At 35.9% G+C, this 22451-nt stretch overlaps 3 protein-coding genes across 5 annotated transcripts in view; all 3 read left to right on the top strand.

Annotated features, from left to right (window-relative positions):
• The first annotated feature begins 201 nt into the window (after nt 1–201).
• On the top strand, nt 202–3366 carry LOC129788993 (exonuclease mut-7 homolog). Its single transcript, XM_055825574.1, has 5 exons — nt 202–427; nt 509–692; nt 1154–1291; nt 1365–1967; nt 2038–3366. The coding sequence occupies exons 1-5, from the start codon at nt 344–346 to the stop codon at nt 3003–3005; spliced, it is 1977 nt and encodes a 658-aa protein (XP_055681549.1). The 5' UTR covers nt 202–343; the 3' UTR covers nt 3006–3366.
• A 654-nt stretch (nt 3367–4020) lies between these two features.
• On the top strand, nt 4021–6078 carry LOC129789111 (antigen 5 like allergen Cul n 1-like). The gene is made up of 5 exons (XM_055825757.1): nt 4021–4213; nt 4283–4557; nt 4632–4826; nt 5514–5566; nt 5630–6078. The coding sequence occupies exons 1-5, from the start codon at nt 4201–4203 to the stop codon at nt 5907–5909; spliced, it is 816 nt and encodes a 271-aa protein (XP_055681732.1). The 5' UTR covers nt 4021–4200; the 3' UTR covers nt 5910–6078.
• Nucleotides 6079–10174: 4096 nt separating this feature from the next.
• The window catches only part of LOC129788969 (uncharacterized), a 42781-nt gene continuing 30504 nt past the window's right edge, over nt 10175–22451 (top strand). Inside the window, exons 1-2 of one of the 3 annotated variants that reach the window (XM_055825508.1) lie at nt 10175–11072; nt 13919–14036. The gene's annotated coding sequence lies outside the window, so the exon portion shown is untranslated. The remainder of the gene's footprint in view (nt 11073–13918; nt 14037–22451) is intronic. The other 2 variants (XM_055825510.1, XM_055825509.1) reach the window with 2 other exon arrangements.

Genomic DNA, 22451 nt, shown 5'->3' with positions numbered 1-22451 from the left:
ATTCTCGATGGACTTTCTTTAATAAATTTCATTTTCATCTTTATGATTTTATTTTCCATGTTGTGCCTCAATAAAATCAATGAACGATATTCAAAAAAACGTTTTCCAATTTTAAAAGCTCTGTAAACCATAAACCAGTTTATGTGTGGTCTGGTTTAGGCATAAGGTTGTGAACTCGGTATTAGCAGAGACACGCGCGCCCTCTCCGTCAGTTTTGTTTTGGTCGTGACGGTGGAATTGCAAAAAAGCTGCAAGATAAATGCAATTTAAGCAATTTTGTGATATAAAATATAAGAAATCGCCACTAGTTCTCCATCAGCCAAGCCATTGAGCGTATACGAAAATGTCCGAGGCATCAAATATTCCATATCCTGCCGATTTTCGCGACTCAGAAGATGATGATCTTGAACTCTTTGACAGCTACTCCGTGAGTTTTTGCAAATTGATTTTTAATCCATATTTTTGGGGGATTTTCACTGAATTTTCTTTTTGCGGGGGTGTTTTGCAGAATCCTGAATCGGATTTTGAGGACACCTTGGAGAATTCTGTGATGAAAACACGGATGAACCTGAAAATGAGAATTGTTCCGGACAAGACTCACACTGCCGGGCTGCATGGGAAGCCTTTTGATGCATCCCTTGCACCAGAAATCCAAGCTTGGTACGATGAGTTCAAGCAGATTTGGAATCAATGTGAGTTATCAGTTATCAGCCTCTATGAGGCTTTTAGTTTCCCGGTTTATCTTCGCTGCAAATGAGAAAAAAAATTCTCATTGGAAAAGCTTTCCGGAAGATGAACAGGTAGTCGTCATGAGCTGAATCACCAAGATTTAAAATCTTAGATTTAACGGCATTTTATAAGGATTAAGTTTAGTTTGTAGCTTAGGCTTTCGTATAGATTTGTTTAAGAATTCATCGCAAGTATCTCATAATTCCGGGTACAGGTCCTGAAAAACTTAAATAGTTAGAATATTTCGATATTTAGGTTGTCTTGTGATTGAACTGCAGAACACATGAACATCGATAATCGAAAATTAGATCTATAGAGAGTTTGGGCCTGTCAATGTCATCTTTAACTAAGCCCTAAAGATCTTCCACAGAGAGAAGAACAAATTGAATATTTTTTCTGCAATCTTATTCTTTAAAACTTTCAGACAAAAAGGGTCCTGTTGTGACGAAATCCTTGGAGTTGTTTTACTCATCCTGCGATAATCCTTTCCTAATGAGCTTAAAGCTTTTTGCTGACTGCCCAAATTTATCAAATATCAAGCCAAATAGTATGCCATATGCTAGTAAGTAAAAATACTCATTTCTAATTCTTCGTCTAGTCAAAAACACATTTAAAAATTCTTAAATACTTTCTAGTTCTGGAGGAGCTTCAAAAGTACAAAAAGAGCAAGAATCTGAATGTTTCAAACTACGTGGATGACAATCTCAAGATGGTGACGTTTAATTTGGTGAAGGGACAGGGGCAGCTGAATCTCTTCAAAGTAGCCAAAGAGACGTTTGAGCTTGTGGAGAGTAAGCAAATCTTCGTGGAGGAAGTTCGAAAGATGACACGACAGGGGCAGTACAAGGAAGCGTGCCAAATTGCAACGGAACTAGAGATGTTTGAGGAGTTTGATTTGTACGAATTGGTACTGCCGCTACTGCTGCAGGATAAGATCACCGTTGTGGAGGAATATCTCAATGGGGCTGTGCACCTGAGGAAACCACTTGTGGAACTTCTGGACTCCTTCCTGGACAAGAAGATGTCCGTGTCGAATAATTGCGAAAAAGTGATTGCAAAGTACAATTATCCTGATGTGCGGTACAACAAATTGGACACAAAACCATTGACCAAGCTTATTCAGAGACTAGCAAAGATGTACGACATGCCCAAAGAGTTGACGCCAAATATGAATAAGCGACACAACTACGGGGCACTTCAGTTTCTCATCCACAAAAGGTTCATCGACAAGAGTCTCAGTAAGTTAGAGATTTTAGGATTTTTTTCATTTTTTGGCATTAAAAAACATCTATGGTTTTTTTTTGGCAGACAAGGACTCTTGGCAGGAAATGGTAAAAGTTACCGTGCCAATGGATGCTCCGGATCTGCAGCTGGAGCTGGTGAATGCGTGCTCAGACTTTGGTGATACATCCGATGGTGCAATGTGGGCAAAGTACTTCAATGTTCCCCACAATGATCTTCCCATAGATGTGAGTGAATTCGTAGCAGGTAAACCATCAGCATACCCACAGTATCCACACCCAGATGATTGGGATAAGGTGGATCAAGGTCAGGGTGTGGCCTACCACAGACTCCGCAAAGACACGAAGATCATCCTCGTGGCAACACGCACCGAATTCCGGGAGATGATTGATTACCTGCGCGAGCAGAGTGTTGTGGGCTTCGATGCGGAGTGGAAGCCAACATTCCGTGCCAACAACGAGGTGGCACTCATTCAACTGGCCACACGTACCCGCGTCTACCTGATTGATGTGATTTGCCTGAGAGTACAAAGTGAGGACTGGACGCGTCTCGGGAGGCTTGTCTTCAACAACGACGAAGTCCTCAAGTTGGGCTTCTCGCCAGCCAATGATGTCTCCATCCTCCAAAAATCTCTGCCCACACTCAATCTCCATCCCGTTACTTCCGTTGCTGCTGGCTATTTGGATTTACAGGAGCTACGTCGACGTGTACTGCACATCCCCAAGTTTCGCTTTCCCTTCAGCGGAGAACGGCATGCCGGGAAGATTCCCACGGGGGAGAATCTCAGCAACCTCGTGTACCTCTGCCTGGGTAAGCAACTGGATAAGTCCAATCAGTTCTCCAACTGGGAGAAACGACCACTGCGTCAAGACCAAATCAACTATGCTGCCCTCGATGCTTTCTGCCTCCTTGAGATCTTCGACGTGCTCGAAGGTATCCTCACACGGATGGGCTACGACTTTGGGGAATTCATCAACAATCTCCTCACAGAATCACGCGGAAAGCGCGCAAACTCTGCCCGCAAGGCACAGTAAGAGATCTCGCACGGAGGTTTTGAAAGAAAAAAAATGTGTTCACACGTCTCGCCGTTCATTGAGCATTCTGGTGATGATTTGTTAATAGATGGGAGGGAAGATGTGAATGAAATACGGAAGACGATAACCAAGGTACAGAATTTGTGAAGATGATGATGAAAAAAATTGGGAATTTTGCCAACATCGTTCAGCAACATAATTTGTGGTATATTATATTTTTTTGAGATAAAAAAGATGAATAATAATTTACGTATAGCTGCATAATATATTCTGAAGATGTGTAGTTATGTGCAGAAATATGTGTAAACAATGATGAATTACATTACACTGAAATATTAAACATCTTATGTTTAACAACAAATCAATTGGTTTTGTTATCTTGATGCAGGGGCAATTCATTAATGGAATACACAACACTGTTGTGGATGAGAATAATCAATGGTTCCGGGAGGAGGTTGTTTTGTGTTTTCTTGGTTGTTTTATCTGTTTTCTTTTAGTAAAATGGGACGTTTGCGGTTTCTCTGAGACATAAATTATTCTGAAAAAAATCTTCAATATTCCGTTTATTCGTCAATATTCGGAATATTTAGAAATATTCCGCAGAAATCAACAAGAAAATTCCTTCATCACAAAGAAAGTTCTGAAGATTATTACATAAATTCCAAGTAGCTGAGAGCCCCATAAACCTAATCTTCTACTGGTTAAACCATTCCAGTGTTTCTCGTATTAACTCCCGGATATCGCTAAATGCCAGAGTGCCCATTAAAAATTGATTATTCTCTTTGTTTCTTTTTATCAAATAAATGGATTTTTTCAAACCGTACACATTTACTACACAATTTTTTTTCTGCGTCGTCCGCCAAATGGGCAATATTCTTAAGTACAGGAAAACGAAGAAGTTTACGGCTAGAATGAATTTTTGCACGGCGGGGATGTGGAGAAGAAAAAAATTCACCTACAACTCTGCTTATCACGAAGCGATGGGATTTATTTGGATTTGTGCCACTGTGCAAAGAAGAAGTGTGCGGAGAAGCATTGAGAAATTCTCTATTTGTTGATTTGCTCAATTGCAAGGATACCCGTGTGTGTGCTCTTTGCATTTTCTCCAGCTGCATTTTGCTTTGCTCTGCTTGTATAAAAAGCCAAAGTGTCGCAGCGGAGCTTTCAGTTGTGGAGCTTTTGGTCATTTTACGTGATGTTGCAAATTAGTAAGTTGCTGCAGGTTGGTGGAAGATGTGACTGTGCTGTGAATTTTTTTTTGCATTATCCATTTCTAGAACATCTTCTGATTTTTGTGGGAGTGCTCGTGGTTGTTAATGCACAGAGCAACTACTGCAAACAGGAATCGTGCTCATCGGGAGGTGTTGAGAGACCCCATATTGGGTGCAAAAACTCTGGAGATTTTTCAGAAACTTGCTCCGGAGATGCAGAAATTGTTAAGATGGACAAGAAGAAGCAGAACCTCCTTGTGAAAATGCACAATCGCCTGAGAGATAGGTTTGCTCGTGGTGCAGTGCCTGGCTTTGCACCAGCTGCGAAAATGCCAATGCTTGTAGGCTGAATTATTTTTAAAATATTTTATCACCAAATTAACGTTTTTTTTTTCATAAAAAAAATTTTTAATAGAAATGGAACGATGAACTGGCCAAATTGGCAGAGTACAACGTGAGAACGTGCAAATTTGCCCACGATAAATGCCGCGCAATTGATGTCTGCCCCTATGCTGGACAGAATCTAGCTCAAATGATGTCCTATCCTACCCATCGGGATCTAAATTACGTGCTTAAGAATCTCACAAGGGAATGGTTCTGGGAGTACAGAGTAAGTATATCCGTTGAAATAATTTTGAATATTCTTAAGTCTTCAAAGACCTGTGGCTTGAAAAGTGACTTATTTCCTTTCCCAAATAGTTTTAATTTAAATTGAGACTTAATTCTTTAAATATTGATATCATGTCATTGACTAACTATATGATTTTATGAAAAAAAATTAAATGAAAACTCTCGTTTTTTTACGCGAAAAGATTTTCTTTCAAATTAGAATTTCTAAAAAATTTTAAATTTTCAATTTTTCTTTAAAATAATTTTTTCTTTGAAAGTCTGTAAATGTTATAAAATTCTGTACGTGAATTTAAACCTGCAGAGCAAAATATTCTGCGGAAATAATCAAAATTCTAGAAGTTAGAATTAAGAAGATTTAAGTGCAAATGAAAAGATTTATTTAAGAGATAAAAAGTCTAAGAAATGTGTGGCGCAATACAACCGGAAATTCAACAAAAAATGAATTTATTCAGTCACTAATTGGTCTGAAATTTTATGAATAACAAATTTCCTTTTTTAAATTTGTTTGGTGTTCCAATGTTCTAATTTTTAGTCTAGCAATTTCAAGTTCAAGAATTTCATTAACTTCTTCGTCTTTATGTCTTTGCTCATCCGTTTTCTTTCGAGCTAATTTAATTCTTATTCTCAAAGAACTAGCGAATCAATGAATTTTCTTTCCATTTTCCAGTGGGCTAAGCAATCTCAGCTTGATAATTACGTGGGTGGTCCTGGAAAAGACAAGTAAGTTTTTCTTTAATCCTGCATAGAAGAATTATTTGAAATAATTTTTTCTTTTCTTTTCAGCAAACAAATTGGACATTTCACAGCTTTTGTGCATGAGAAAACAGACAAAGTTGGATGCGCCATAGCTCGATTTACGAATGAGCACAATTTTAAGGAAACCCTCCTAGCTTGCAACTACTGCTACACGAATATGATGAAGGAGAGGATCTACACGCAGGGAAAACCTTGTTCACAGTGTCAGAGCAAAAAGTGTGGACCAGTCTACAAGAACCTGTGTGATCCTTCGGAGAAGGTTGACCCAACTCCTGATGTCCTTAAACAATGGAAGCATGGAAAATGATTATCAAGCTCACTTCGAATGTTTCCAATCCAAAAAAAAATTAATCGGTGTTTTAGAAAAATGTCAAAGCTATCGTTTTCCCTTCTCTCTCGATGAATTGGCAAAAAAGGTAACGAAGGAGAAAAAGATGTGGATAAATAAAGAGATAAAGAGAAGAATTGAGATAAAAGTGACTCTTTTTTCCATCAATAAATCGCAATGAGAGTCATCGTGTGTGCACATTAAGAGGTAAAAGTGGCACAAATCGCTCATATATTCTCTTCTTTTTCCACCATCACCGCACGTCTCTCGTGGCTCTGGATGATGGAAAATGATGGGCAAAGAGAAAGATTACAAAGACGCAATTCTTCTTGAGGGGAATTATTCTTCAATGTTGTACAATATAAAAGCATCCAAACATAGAGCTGTGCTTCCAATTAGCTGTTGTTTTGATGCACTCGCACGGGGCTAATTTGTGAGGCAACTATCACTTTGGAGATTGTGCTGAGAGGTACATTTTCATCCATTAATCACGAGATGTTTTCGATTAAATAAATCCTCACCACTATCGATGCATCAATTTTCCCTATTTATGTGGTCTAATGTGATGTACACAGGCAGGGACGAGATTTGCTATAGCATAGCTGTGATGGAGATTATGCTGTGAGCTTTGAGAGCAACCAAGATCAGATTAAGCAATAATCTTGCACTACCTTCTGCTGCTATTCCTCATCATCTGCGTGTGCACTTTTGCTTCTGTGCAGAGTTGTTGATGTGAAGGTAAAAGAAATTTTGTAGATAAACATTATAAAGATGAATTTGTAACTTTCTTTAAGGTATAAGATATTTAAATTGCCCAAGGGAAGTTATAAATTCCATCAAATAAAAGTCATTCATAATTAGAAGAAATGCAAATTAAATGAATAAAAACCTTTTCTATGCAAAATTGTTGAGCATTACCTCCAATTCCACCTTCGCATTTATCATTTTGCACGAAATTCTTATCTCAAGTCTACCATCTGAGTCCCACAATAGCTCAGAAGCCGTGCACTCGCGAGAGCAGGTTCGTCGTCTAACCATCCATTGAGCTCAATCGTTTTACTATAAAATGCAACCATGTCTCCTCCATTCCCTTTCTCAACAACCGCCACAGTGTAGAGTGATAGAAGATGAATTGACTGCCTCTTCGGTGCAATTGACTTCAATCGATAAATAATCACTTTGTCTGGACATTGGATTATTTATTGCAATGTGCTGAAAGGCAAACAGAGGAAGTATGCAGAGAGAAAATTTCACCATTTCTTCCTCAATGGGATTTTTCCATTTATTATTAAAATCGATTATTTAATGAATCTATTTTGTCATGAGAAGTCTCCTTCTCTCTCCGTTGGTTGCTTTTAAAAGGTCTGTCAAGCCTTTCAAGCTGTAGGTGTACCCTTTAACTCCAAATGGCGTTGACGAGGAGGGTGTTTTCAGGTGTCTACAATACGGTAAAAAATCATGCATTAAAGATTTTCTTTAGAGGTGAAATAAAGTATTTTCTCGATAAACATTTTATGGAATAGAATTAATTATCAAACGTTAAAAAAGAAACGTTCAACGTTAGAAAATAAATGTAAAAATCATTAGAAAAGTAGCGTCGTGTAAGAAAAGAACTTTATTGATTTTCATAGAAAGGGTGCAGCACGATGAAACTTTCAGCTATTAATTGCATCGATATCCCCGTGAAAGTCAATCAAATAGAATGAATTATTTTAGACAAAAAAATTATTGTATGCCCTAAAGAAAATTAACAATAAATTCATTGTGCGAGAGAGATTTTATAAATCATTTATTACATTTGATTCATATCTCGCGAAATGGATCTTTTTTCAGGTTGAGTTCTAGTGATGGGAAGAATGGGAAGGATTTGAATTGAAAGATCTCTTTAGGGGGGCTTTTTAACAATTTGCGGCGTGTTTTGGTTCGCTGACATTGACATTGCGGCTTTTTGTGTGGCCAAAGAACTCTCTGTGTGAGATAAAATTCATTTGAGTAATTTCAATTTATACCCACCATTTCCGGCCACGAATTCTGGTGGTCTCCTATGCGGGTGAACAATCAATGTTGGCTTCTGCGCGCGCTTTATTTTCCCTCCGGCCATCCACCCGGGTGGAACAGGTGCTTCTCTCTGAGGAATAAATATATCTGACTCACCTTACCCGGTTATTGATTTCTCCATGGGGACTCCTTTAGGGTCTCGCCACGGCGATTCCTCACAGAGAGCAAGTACGAGAAAATTATTGAACCAACAAATGCGCCTCTCAGACGCCATGACTCACCTGAGAGTTGAGAAGTTCATGACTAAATCCACCTGAGTATGAGGGAGAATCAGGTGGATTTTAATGACATAAAAAAATGTGTTTTTTGTTCTGCTCTTTAGGCACCGCATTACGTTTTACGGCTAGGAGCGCATACAGTGGGAAAATTACCAATGAAAGATTAAATAAATTTCCATGAGATTTGGGTTTTAGAATTAGTAATTTAACATGGCTAAATACAATGCATTTCACTGCATCGTAAAGAAACAAATTACAATTTTTAAGTGTAAAGGAAGATTGAAGAAAATATGAGCCTGCCAGGTGCTTGAGGCTATCTAAAAGTTTTTATTAAATAAAACAAATAGAAAATTTCTAAATTCCTTTCAAATTTACCCCCCCCAAAAAATTACATTTAAAAGATCAAAGAAAGAGTTGTAAATTAATTTACTAATATACAGCTTTCATTTTGAATTTATCGAAAATAATTCTTTAATGATGGAGCGGAGTTTCTTGAACTATTCGTGAATGTTTCATTACAGTACCCAGAAAAATTAACACCTCTTCTTTGTTTCATTTTTTCCGCTCCAGCATTCAAATTCTCCCTCATTTCGCATATAGTTCCACACTCATGGATAATGACGTGGGGGATGCGAGAACAAGTGGCAAATTGTATGGAACTTCCGGTGGGATTACTTCCGACGCATGAGGGAGTCAAACGGCGCTGAACAAATAGGGGAGAAGAAGCTCCAAAATGCAACCGCGCGCGCGGAATTTCCTCCACAGTGTGAGCCCCGAACAATATGGCTCCATGAGACGCAACTGGTCAATGTTGCGGTTCACAGAGCACGCAAGTCACTGTGTTTCACGCATGAGTTGTATGGTAATGCCACTAAAATTCTCATTCTGCCTCGACTTTTTTTTTCGCGCAGTCCAGGGCTGACCAGAAAAATTCCCTCGTGCAATTGGTACCTACTCTCTATACCAAATACTCGCGATGGTTTTCTCTTGGAACACAGCTCCCTGGGCGAGATGAGCGGAGAAACATTTTTGTTGAGAAATGAAGTTGAAAAAAAAATGAGCATAAGAAGAATTCCATGAGGCTCGAATGTTGGCGATCTCGGCGAGAGAGACGACGCGAAATTTCTGGTCAAAATTCACCAGCACACCGTGAAAGTTCCATTTCTTCGCGATGAGCTCCCATCTCCGCGCCTCGGCACATTCCTTCCAGTAGCATCGAAACAACAGTATAGGGTAAGTGAGGCAACATGTGGTGCACACGTATTGATTTTTAAATTTCTTTTTTAATCCTTTCGTGTCTGTTGAAAACAGTTTTTTTGTACTGACTATTTGTAACAGATCGAGAAATTAATACACTTTGATTTATATATAAATGCCCTTGTGTTGTCGTTCCCCGAGAGCCCATTATTACAATGAGAAGACAGGCACACAATATGAATAGAATTTACGTCATCAGGGCAATTTTTTCTCCATTTTTAGAACGATTAGACCTAAAAAGTTAATAAAATATATTTTTTTTAATCTTAATTCATTTCCATTTTATTAACCCTTTCACGTCCACTTGAAACATTAAAACGTACAATCTTTTTATCGCGATATTTATTCTGTGGAGAATTTCAGAAAATATTTTTCACTCCTAACGTTTTCTTTGGTATAATTTAAAAAAATTTATGCATTTCTATCTTGGAAAAGCGATTGGAATTAATTGGAAATTCGAATTAAATAAATAAAGTAAGGGATAAATTCATTTTTCTTGAATATTTAAACTAATCACCTGTTTTATTTTTTCCTAAAAATAAGTAGATATTTTTATGATTTCTTTATGTTCTGAAAAACTCTTCGTAATGCAAATATAATCCCATACTGGGCACATTTACCTTATATTACTTCTCTCACAAACACCGTCCAAAGCACGACTCATTCTCCGGAACCCCACAAACGAGACTTTCAGTTGCCATTCTCATTTCCATGGAGTTGGACGTGCTCGCGATGGATTAGCGCACTCACAGCTCTCAAGATTTCTGAATTCAGCAGCTTTTTTCTGCGCAGCCCTATTCTCTCGTGTGTGCAACACTTTTATTCAACTTCCTGCAATATTCTTTTGCATCACACCTCGTTTGTGTTCTTCCCTCCTCTGTGTGGATTATATATTTTTTTCATATAATAACTTTTATATTTCGGTTGTGTGATTAATTAACACTGCACAGACACTTTTCAGCCAAATGCCGCGGTGGTGTTCTTTTGCCCATGAATGGTGAACTCATTAAAGTGCGAGTATAACGATATTTTTTTCGGAGGCAGCAGTGAGTGAGTTATTTTGTACCTCAGGTGGCTTCAGTGTCTCTCGAGGCGATATTTTTTTTGTGTGCCTATTTGGAAAACAATCACAAAAATTGTGGCATTTCCTCAAAAGAAGTTTATAATGCGTTGTTAGCAGAAAAAGAAAAGCCCCCCCCTCGTGTGTTTTGCAACTCAATCGAATTCCTTTCTTTTGTGCTCCCCAACAAGAAGAAGTTACGAACGGTGCGGGAAGAAAGTCGTTTACTCACCTGTCTAGTTATATCTCTTGTATTACTCTATATATTTTCCTCTTGTGGGCCTTTCTTGTGGCAATTTTTTTAGTGAAAATACACTGAAAGTCATACAGAGAAATTCTCAAAACGAACTCATGTGCCAATGAGCAAGTGCGAACGAAGGAGTTGAATATTTGGTTGAGGGGTATGCCACCGACCAATTTGCACCTCAGCTGAAGATTTCTTCATGAAATTGGGATTGAGGCTGAAGTGTCAGTGACCAAAAGGAGAAAACTCGAATTGTGTGCCAGCATCCAGAGAAATCTTCGTGAGGAGTTGTGTGGAAATTAAAGGTAAAAAAAAACTTTTATTTAAAAGAAAAAATCTTTTCCTTCCTATCCCTTTAAATTCTTTTTTCGAAGAAAAAAAATGTTCAATATAATTTATACACCTTGCTCTTATTTAACAGCAATAAATCAAGGTGCTATCACGAAAAAAAAGCGCAAATAAATCGAAACAATGAATTTTTCAAGAGTATTTTTGTCTGAGTGGGTTTTTTTTCATTTTCATTTAATTTCATTTACATTTTCTTGCACAAATAGCAGGTCAAATTATATAATTGATCTATTTTTATAAACTGTGTTATTATAAGATTTTTTTATTATCTCTGTTTGTGATCAAACATATTGCATATTCAAAGAGGCAATTTATTAATTTGGGATGTCATCATGTGTTTCAATAAGACATTTTTCATAATTTATTTGTTTGAAAGTGTTGATTTCTGAAATTATTAATAATTAATTAAAGTTTCAAGAAAATCTCCAATCAATTTTAAAAGTATTGAAATTAATTCTTCTTTTTAAACTTTAAAAACTGCGGATGACACAGATTGTAAATTTTTATTTCAAACATAGAAACATAAAAGTTAATCATTTGGTTTTTAAAAATTGTATTGAATTTAAATAATTTAAAGGAATTTATCCGTTTCTGTATAGAAAACAAATACGCGAATTCTTGTGTAGATGATCAAAGAATTGAGATTTTTCATTTTTCTCAGAGTTCACCTGATAAAAGATCGCACAGATTTACGCAAAAATCTAAATGATGACATCACACAGTATTTTATTTCGCTATTCTTTATTCTTAATTGACTCTTAACATATAAGATTACGCGTATATTAATTGCTTCTTCAAAACAAGGGTTTTCTTATATTAAAGCGTATAAATAAAGTACTTTCCTCAAAGATCTTATTCCATAATTAACTAGTTAAAGAGCAAACAAACTAATACATTTTATTTATTTTTAATATTATTCTGAATGCATATTCCACAAATTTTTCTCACTATTTCTTTAAGACTTTATTTCACATCTGCACTTGTGAATAAAAAAAAAACGTCATGCACAGAGGGAATTTCCTGAAATTTCTTAAAGAATTTCCATGAAATATCACATCACGTACGGGACTAATTAAAATCCACAGAATCCCAAATTGCTTCACATCCATCATTTTTTCTCTCTCTTAGTTTTACCTGCTTTAGCAGGCATTTCTTCTGAATATGTGTGAATCCAATGAATTTGATGTCAAGTCAGGTGGAAAAAATAAGTGATACGCTGTGAAATGAGTTGAAAATTGAATTACATCGCAACAGAGGGATTTATAAGATGACCATATGCAGCGTGGAATTTCACAAGAGAAAAATAAATCCCAAAACATGTCGCGAGTAAATTTTTTGGAGCATAAAAGTAACCGATTGGTGATCAATTTGGTAGGGGGGAATTGCCGCGAAGACAATGGTGCGGGTATTTAATCAATTTCGGAGGGAGATTAATTGTTTGGTGTACCTACACAAATTGCGAGGAAATTTGCCATTGATATGATGTTGGGGCAGGAGAGATTGGGTGTGTTTAGAGTTGGAGAAAGAAGAAAATGATAAATATAAATTCTTGTTGTGCGGCAAGTGCGACAGACGGAGAAATGCCCGCAATTTCCTATGACTCACTTTAATTACTCTCACCTGAAATGTTCACGGTGATCCACATTTGGTTTGCCTTCAATCAATAAATACGCCATGCCCGAGAGTGGATCAATTCAACTTCTGCACACCTCTTTGGGTACATAACGAGAGGAGTTGCTGCTTCAATCTTTATTGTTGTTTTCATCTCTCTCTGTATATCTTCTTGGCAAATGAAAGTTTCAATCGCCCAATGGTTGTTGTTTTTTTCTTCTTCTTCTCTTGTTTATCTGCACACAAGATACCACTTTGAGATACTTTTTTATTGCCACGCCATTGTCGTCAGTTTAGGCATCATGAAAACATATTCTTCCACCATTGCACGTGTGTTTACACCACACTTTCATCAATTTTAAAAGCCCTCAAGTCAATAAATCTCTTTTGCGCCTTTACGATGGAAAATCAACATATATGCGGGGATTTATGCTAAAATTAATTTTATAGAGAATATTGACTATACGCACTAAACCATTAAATCTCTGAAAAAGTTTCACCAATTTACTGCTGCATTTAGAAGTAGAAAAAAAATCCCAAAATCATCTTGAAGATCTCTGGAAATTGCTTTGGTGGAAAATAGGTTTAAAAAAATGCACAGGTGTTTGAGAAAAAAATTTCATGCTCTATGACTTGTTTTCAATACAAAAAAATGGATGATGAAGAACTCTTTGGGACTAAAATTTACATTTAATGAGTCAGTCTGGTGCGTTGAAAAGTGAAATGAAGGGCTTTTTGCATCAACATTGTGTGCACAAATTACAATTTCAAAAGGAATGGGGGAGTTCTAGTTCACAGCTTCGGTTGTTGATTTTTTTGTTTCATTTAGTTGTGATTTGTGAAAAAAAAGACTTATTTTCATTTATTTTATGAAGTTTGCTAAGAAGATTTTTATTTGACCGTTTCAATGTGGGAAAACTCCTCATTCGATGAAATAATTATGATACGCAGTAGAGAATCAAAAATAAGAAATCAGTTCAAAAATGAAGGATTTTAACGAATTTTTCTGAAAGATTAAACCATAATCGAATTAAATTTTGTCCTTCTTTTTGCCTATAATTTTATCTTTTTTTTTTTCAAACACTGAATTTACTTAACCCATAATTTTTAAAAGAAATATTTTCAGTAACAGTAAATAATTCTATGTCAACTTTTTATTTAATTTCTCTCTCTCTCTCTATTTCTTTCTTAGGTGTTGATTTAACACAAAGATGCTGCGTACGCAACAAGAATGATGCTGGCATCTGTCGCAGACGTCTGTGTGTGAAGAGAAAAGACTCACTAGACTTTTTCATCTCATTTGAAAGAAAGTAAGTTCTATTTCTGCAACTCTCATCTTACAATTTTTGCTGTACTATGTGTACAATATATTCCTCATGCGTGTAAGCACAGAGAATCCAATTATTAAAACGCACAAACCCGATCGACTGATACATAAAATTTAAAATTGTGGTCTAACCAGCTACTTGCCTTGCAAAATACTGCGCTTTCTTTTTCTCCAACCATCTTCTTTTATGCTGCACAAGTGTCTCTCTCGCCGAAGTATTTTATTATTTATGTTTTATCCTTTTTTTTTTCGTGCAAAACTTCTTCACCAACTCTTCTGCGTTCCGCCGTGAATTCTTTTTTGCGTGCCGCCGGAATTGGCGAAGTAAAATATGTGCACTTGAATGTCTTCTTTTCTGCGCAGTGCTTCACCTGTCTTGTGTCCCAGTTAGGGCCAAGTTCACTCTCTACACACATCGCAACTAAACCACTCTTCGTCCTCCACCATTTGGGTGGTTCTTTCGATACGCTTTCAATATTGAGGAGTTTCTTGAGTGCATAAATAAAACATTCAATATGATTTTTAATACAACTTTAGCCGGTCAATTTAGTGAGGATGGTGAAGATGCTCTTCAGTATGAAAATAAAACATCATACCGCATCTCATTACATGCCAGGGGGCTCATTTTATCAAATATCAAAAAAAATAATTTTCTGTCTTGATTTATTATAAATCGCTACTCGAAAAAACGAATTTGTTAAATTACCGAAGTAAACGATTAAAGTAATAAAAAAAATATTAGTTGCTTATAGATATAGACGAAATATTGAACAACCGAAGTATACATTAAAAATGCAAGAATAATAGTCAACTACTAAGGAATAATTTTCTTTACACGAAGAAAAAAAAATGAAATAAAATAAACCATTTTTGAGAAAAAAGTAATCAACTAATCAGTAATTTATCAACTGATAATGTGATTCATAAAAACGAAATGTTCTTAAATTTTATGAAATAATTTACACACCAAAATAGCCACAAGTTTCGCGTTTTTCTGCCAAACCCCTTTTAATTTACCAACATTTCGAGATCACCTTTGGGAGCAATCATAAATAATATTTAATGGACTTGAATTAGTGGTGTTTTCACATTCATCTCCTCATGCTAAAAATACTTAAGCTACATATATTTGCTTTAAAAACACACCTGGAGAGTCAATAAAACTGTGCTGAGAGTGTACTTCATTTTGTAGACACTATACCAGCCAATTTCTTAGCCATCACTTTAAATTAGTCATTCATCTTTGGAGTTGGTGTGTTTGCATCAATTTCCAACCTGACACACATCGATTAAATATTTGATGGAGCATCAATTAAAATTGCGCTCAAGATGGTTACTGCGTGGAGTGGAATGAATTAATGTAAATATCTCCTCTCAGGGTGGGGTGGTAAAGTGAAATTAGAGACCATTTGCAAATGTGAGCAAATTGTCAACAAGCAATACTGCTGCTCACAGAGGGGCTTGGGTATTATTTTACACACAAATTATTATTATAATATCGAAAAGTTTGTGTGTGAAAATTGTTACCACGCCGCGGTGCACTTGAGCTTATGCTGGGAATGCGGTGCTCTAAAGTGAAAAAGCTCCGCTAAGAAGTTAATATTATAAAATGAGCATTAAACAAATTGCAAGCCAACATTGCATGTACCGCAGCATTGTTGGCAAACATTCCTTAAATGTCGTCGAGTGGTTTTCCAGCCCGCATACAATGGCCCTAAAAATGGATTAATTTATATAAAACGCAATGCATGATTCTGCAACTTTTCCTCGAGCATTGCATTTTTTTTCTTTCAAAAAATAAATAAAAGATCAACAAGCTCGCTAAGAAAAAAAAAACAAAACAAAAAATAGATGGGTACGAGATGAATCTTCTGCGTGTCTTGTTTGAATAAGTTGAAAAAAATAAATGATCTCGCGATGGCGTGAAGCAATTTAGCCAAACTGACGATCAATTCATATTTCAAAGAGCAATTCATTTTTCTCAAAAAGAAACTCACTGTGTGGTTTAGCAAAAAATGGCATTGTCTTCCTGATGAGGGCCCACAAAAGGTACCTACCAGAAAAATATGTATACAGGCACTTGATACATTGAAAGAAAATATTAATTTATTTTTAATTCGAAAATTAATTGCACTGTAACTACTAAATTATTATTTAGCTCCAAGGAAGAGACTTTAATGGATGTTTTTGGACTTTTTCGTGATGCAATGTTGTTGCTTTTTTATTGCTCATTATTGGTTATTTTTTGTACTTTTTTATCTTTTATTCTTTATGATCTTTTTGTGATGCAAAGTATATGCAATGAAAATATCTTGGTTAATTATTTTCACAACAAAATAAATTCTCAAGAAAATATTCTTACTAAGGAGCATCGCAGTGTAAATTGAGTCATTCATATCTTGAGGGGTATTCATAAATTAATTGAAGGCTAATCTCTTTCCATAATATTCTTTATATATACCCTCAAGATCACGGATTTTTCGCGTTTCAGTGAAAATTTCTTCATTAAACTCACGCTGTCTGGGGACATTTATATTTCTCCGCATATTTAGCATTGCAACAATGTCTCATGGAGGCTATCACCGTAAATCAAGAGTAGTTTGCATGTAAAATTTATCGATGTTCGCAGTGGTGTCGCAAACGAGATCAAAGTGCGAAGGCGTTCGCGGTGACAGATTAAAGGCGGACTTTTGGTCAATTTAGTATTTAGAGAGAAAGATAATCCTTTCATCTCCATCGCAAATTTCACTTTTTGCACGACATCAAGTCATTCAAATGTCTCCACCTCACCCTATAGAATGGGATCAGTGCCCTCGCGCGCAAGAGGAAGCATTCTTAGTGCTCTAGCAAATTGCAAGGAGAGGTGCAATAATCTCTCACTTCCACAACTTATGGCAAGAAAATGCCAACACCATTGATTCCATTTGACCTCTCTTCCTCCGGAGATGTTGCGTCACTTTTACTTACACTAGAATTTTCTTGTGGAATATCTTCACGTGAGAGATGCAATAAAAAAAAATTAAAGCAAAAGAGTTAGAGAAATTCCTCGAGCGTGTTCTCAATCGTTGCGTGGCGCAGAACTCCGTGCAAAATGGCAAAATGAAGGGAAATTAAAACAGGAATAGGTAATTGGTAGAAGAAGAAAAAGGCTCACCAGCCTGTTGCATATAGTATACTTATAGCCTTTGAAGAACGCGAAACGGGTTTTCTGAGAGATGGAAATTAGAATCTCAATTAAATTGTAAATGAGAATTAAATTATAAGGTCTCCACGGATTGCAATCGCGCACTGTTGGCATTTTGTCTTGTCAGCTCATGTGACTCTCTCGGTGACTTAAACCAGGAAACTCAATAGAGAGTCCCAAACACGCCATTTGCCCAGAAGATTGCAAGAATTATTGTAATTGATTTTGTGCTTGAAGAGGAAATACTATGAGGGACGTGAATCAATTTGTAGTACATCATGTATGTATATATGGAGAAAATATTAGAGGCAAATTTCTTAAGATCTGTCTTTCATCCTGATTGATTCATGGAAAAGCATTGCTCTGAAAATCAATTCCATTATGATTGTCAATGAATTTAATGATGCATAAAAAAGGGTGGATGGAGCATCATAAAATGAAACCAAAAGGACTGAAAGCATTAAAGACGCTTTCCAAGAAGCAATAATTGGTAGTAGAAAGAAAGAAAAAACTTAAAAGCTAACTTTATGAGTTATTAAACTTCTTTAGTTATTAACTCAAAGAGGGTATACCTAACTCAAAGAGATTTTAATTAAGTTTATTCGCATTCGCATTTATTTTTTGTTCAGCTAGTTTCATTTTGTTTTCACTGACATTTAAACGATAGAATTAAATTTTAAAATAAATCGAAGAAATTGATAATTTTTCGTAAAAAAAAATCTCATTGATTTCTTCGTTTCTTCTCACTGATTATCAGCTATAAGACTGATTTTCTTTTTTCGGGTATACTTCACACAAACAACACTTGCTGTATTGTTTTTTAACAAAAAATTAAATAATATGATAGGTGGGTGGATTCTCTGATTTACAAATAAGCTACAAAAAAGCAAATCAAAGCTTTAAAAAAACAAATTTAATTACAACAGCAACATTGTAAGAAGCAAAATGTCTTGTCTTTACATAACGATTTAAAAGTACTTTGGTGTTATGATTATACTAAATAGCCCAACTGCTGACTGCATGCCTCCAGCAAAAACTCCTTGCTTTGTTTTTATATTCTTCACACCATTTCAAATGAATTTCTTATGAATTCAATCAAAAGCCCCAATCGATTTCAATTAAATACTTCGTGTTTGGCGTGTTGAGAAATTGGTGATATTGCTTCATGTAAATTTCAAGCGAAACAGTGTGTTAGAATATTATGCTGTAAATTAGATAAACACCATAAATATATCGCCTTCGACACTTTTATTTCACAAAAACGCTGTTCTTTTGCTCTTTTTTTTTTTCAAACCTCTCTTGCGGCTTTTTCCTTTCCACCATTTCCATTATTTTACCAACATCATCCATAATGCAAGAGACATCAAAGGCATAAAGGGGGAAAATTTGAAATTGGAAAAAGGCCCTCTCATTAGTCCAACAAAATGCTATTTGTTGGAGTTTTTTTTGGACCTTATGTTGTACATTATAGTGTTTTGGAGAATACAAAACGAATTAGACGTACAAGAAAACGATAATTCCTTTTTTTGGGCAGCCCGCGAAGAGATTACTCTTTGCGCATAAAGTCGTTGTTCTCATTACATAAACATGTCTTATAAGGTATATAATACTCCAGAGAGATATGTCCATAAAGCAGAATTGAGAGTGGAAGAAAAAAAATAAGCAATGAAGGAAGAAAGAGGGGCTATTGGGGCACTTAGCAATTGAGGATTGCGTGTAATTCGTGTGATATTTACGTAAAAGCGAAGCGAAATTGATTAGATCTAAAACAGCAATAAATTAATGACGTGGGTCTTGTTCGTTTTTGGTCTCTATTTTTGCTGCACGTTTTGCATATACATAGTGAATTTTCACGTGTGTACAATTCTCGCTGAATTTCCCGAAAAACGGAAGGTATGCTGAAGTGAAACTCTTTTTGACCAGATCAAATTGGTGAGATCTTATCTGCACACCAAACACCTTCTTTAACCTATTGTAGAGCAATTTTAGCACGAAATTAATACACCTGCAAACATTTGGGATAAAATTTGCGTTTGATTTCTTTAGCTGAGAAAATTCCATTGAGGGATTTGTAATTTTTAAATTTAGAAAATTCAAACAATTTTCTGCGGGCTAATTTTCACTCAGATTTTCTTGCGTTGCAGTAGATAAGAAAATTGTGGATTAATGCTTTCTCTACGTAGAGCTGCTAGAAAAAAAATTTAATATGATCTGCTAACAATTTAGCTTGAGAGAAATTTCTCAAAATATGTTAAAAAATCATTCCCCTAATTTTTAAATCTCAATGAAATCAAACTATTTGACCGATTTTACCAAGTATTTTCCTAAATCCAAAAAAGAGAGCCTTGTTTCAATACTATTTTATTTTCCTTTTCAAGCAAATTATTTCAACAAAAGACCCCATTTACCCTTTAGTGTTGCTAATTTGATGAAATTCTTTCATATAACATCGAAAGTTTCTCATAAACCAAATAAGGTTGTACGGAATCTTACTTGTTTCTTATGTTTAAGTGCCTCTGGTTACCTCTTTTTATATCCCACTTTAAAATCACCTGAAAAATTCCATCGCAAAGAGTTTCGATCGGTCAGTTAACGAAGATTTACAACCGTTTGAGATTGGAAGCAATTAAAGTTGGTTTGCATGCAAATTCTGCATCTAAACATCCCATGTAGTAGGACTTCCTCGTGTAAAACCACAACAAATTGAGTCACTCTTCTACCGCAAAATAACAAAGGAAAGGTGATGTAAAAATGATGATCCAATCACCTGATTAAAATTTCCTCTTCGCACAAGAAAATTTATCGAGAAGCTCAAAGTGACAAAAAAAACAAAATATACGGCATTTGTGCAATAAAGTTGTACGCGCGCGTCTTTTTTGCTCATTGCTGTTAATTTTTTTTCGGGGTCTTACCTGCAAACGAGGGAGATATTTGCAATTTTCCTTATGAAATTTCTTGTTGGTGGATAATTGACATATCGACACCACAATAGAAAAAGCATGTAATTGGTTCGTTATTTACGATAAATATTGGATTTGCCGCCGTCACATAACAATTGCTTGGAGGCCCCCGTGAAAATCCCGATGTGTGTGAGATGAAAAGAGAAAATTGAGTCACGAGATTGTGGATTGGAAAAAGGGCTTGCAAATGATGTGAATTTAACATGCACAATATGAGTAATAAATATGTAGTGATTGAGCGATATATACGGAGAGATTCCACCGCTGCTGAGGAAATACATATATCCACGTTGAGAGATTTTTCTGTCTGAATTTCCCATTGAAAATATAATACCATAATGTATGTAGTATGAAAAGCAAATAACGTCTCATCAGATGGAGATCCCCGCGTGCTCAAAATGTGGTATGATTTTAAATTAAAAGCCCCGCAAGGTGCAATTTAGCCAAACTATTTTCATCATAAATCATTTTATATATTAACTATTTTGCATACAAAATTATCCCTCTCCTTTTACCTTCAGCTTAGTCTTCACTTTTCTCGCGCTTGTGTTGTTTAATGTCAAAATGCAGGGAGAGAGATAAAAGTTTAATGAAAATTGTGCAGCATTTGAGATTTTTATCACAATGAAATCTCCCATATAAATGCAAAAATCGAAAATTACCTCCCAAGAAGGCAGCTTTGACTCAACTTTTTTTTCACTGTGAGTCCTTCATCTATCAGAATTAGTTTTTTTTTTTGCTTTTAATTTATGCAAATTCAATTCTCTGAAACATTTTCACTCATAGTCTCGGGCAGTCTTTTCATTTCACATAATAATTAACCATCACCCCGTGAGTCATTTTAAACTTATTATACTGCGCCGCGAAAACGACAGCGAAACTCTTAGTTTTTACTATGAGAAAATTTGCTGATATGTGCATTGAATTCGGTGTTTTTCTTTCTGTTCTTCAAATTCTTCTCACACTTGTTCACTAAAATTCCATACATTTTCAAATGCTCAAATTGTTTCGCCGCATGAGAAGGTGAAAATTAAGATGTTTTCGCGTACAAAGAATACCCGCCATACACAATTTTTCAGCGAGAACGGAAGAGCATTGCACGTTTTATTTTTAATAAACGTGATTAACTATAATAAACTCGAAAGTAAATTATGAATCTCTACCAATGATATTCTTGCAAATAAACCACCTTTTGCATTTTCTTGCGATTTTTTTATATCAGGAATTTTTATCAGAAAAAATATTCAATTTGTAGTACCGCTGGTACTAACTGTCATGGTATAGGACAGATTGGCTTATGTGTGTGGGGTTGGCGGGAGTCTTAAGGTGACTCTCTCTCCCAACCACCGTAGTACAGTTGGCTCAGTTGCTCGTGGGCCATGGGGTCGTACGGACGGACCCAACCCATAAGTCTGAATCGTAGTACCTGGCTATGACAATTGGCACCTCATTGTCAGGTATTTTACAAATTTTGTTCTCTTATTCTTGCTGAACTTCTTATACAGATTACGTGCAAATACAGTGGGGGTCGTAGTAAATTTAAATAAAAAAGGCGGGAAAGTGTGTTGGTATTGTTGATGAAAATAGCAATTTTCTCACAGAGCTGCATTTTCTAACGCCGCTGCAGAAAAATCTCTCAGATGCATAAAAAAAAAGCCACGAGGCACTTAAGAGGTACAAAATCAGCACTATTTGTGGGCACTTTACATCTAAAGCCAATGATTTTACACAATAGAAGACATTTCCTTCCTTTTGTACCAAAGAGAAAAAATACTATTTTGTGTCTCACTTTAACTCCACCACACAACTTCTTATTTCTCCCACACCATCGTATCTGAGAACACGAATCAATTGAAAGAAAAAAAAAGTGCTCAAAAGAAGGACTTTTGTGAACTGGAAAATATTTTCAGCTTTAATTGTTTAGACCGTTTTCAGTGTATAGAGCGCAACAATGTTGCATGAAATACGAAAAGAGAATTCCTCTTTGGTCAGAATCAGACTTGACCCCAAAAGCAACTGTCCGGCATTTCACTGCTGCGAGAAATGCTCCTCCGGAAGTTTTGTAGCAACATTGTTCTTCAGCATCGCAACGAGGCGAGTGACAAGATGAAGAAAACAATACCATCTTTAAGCTCTTGCAAACATTGGAGGCAAAATAAAAAAAGATGAAAAAAAATCTTCTCGCGCGAGTTAATTAACCTCCCCATTCTCACTATGCTGCATTTTATATTCTTTTTCTTCGTGTTTTTTTTTT

Source organism: Lutzomyia longipalpis, chromosome 2, assembly GCF_024334085.1.
Source record: "Lutzomyia longipalpis isolate SR_M1_2022 chromosome 2, ASM2433408v1".
Classification (NCBI taxonomy): Eukaryota; Metazoa; Arthropoda; class Insecta; order Diptera; family Psychodidae; genus Lutzomyia; species Lutzomyia longipalpis.
The sequence above is the reverse complement of the archived record's forward strand: the minus strand, read 5'-3'. Positions and strand labels throughout refer to the sequence as shown.

Coding starts and splice junctions, on each gene's coding strand:
- LOC129788993 (XM_055825574.1), top strand. CDS start 344: ATGTCCGAGGCATCAAATATTCCATATCCTGCCGATTTTCGCGACTCA. Junction 428..508: donor AACTCTTTGACAGCTACTCC/GTGAGTTTTTGC, acceptor GGTGTTTTGCAG/AATCCTGAATCGGATTTTGA. Junction 693..1,153: donor CAAGCAGATTTGGAATCAAT/GTGAGTTATCAG, acceptor TAAAACTTTCAG/ACAAAAAGGGTCCTGTTGTG.
- LOC129789111 (XM_055825757.1), top strand. Junction 4,827..5,513: donor AATGGTTCTGGGAGTACAGA/GTAAGTATATCC, acceptor TCCATTTTCCAG/TGGGCTAAGCAATCTCAGCT. Junction 5,567..5,629: donor GGTGGTCCTGGAAAAGACAA/GTAAGTTTTTCT, acceptor TTTTCTTTTCAG/CAAACAAATTGGACATTTCA.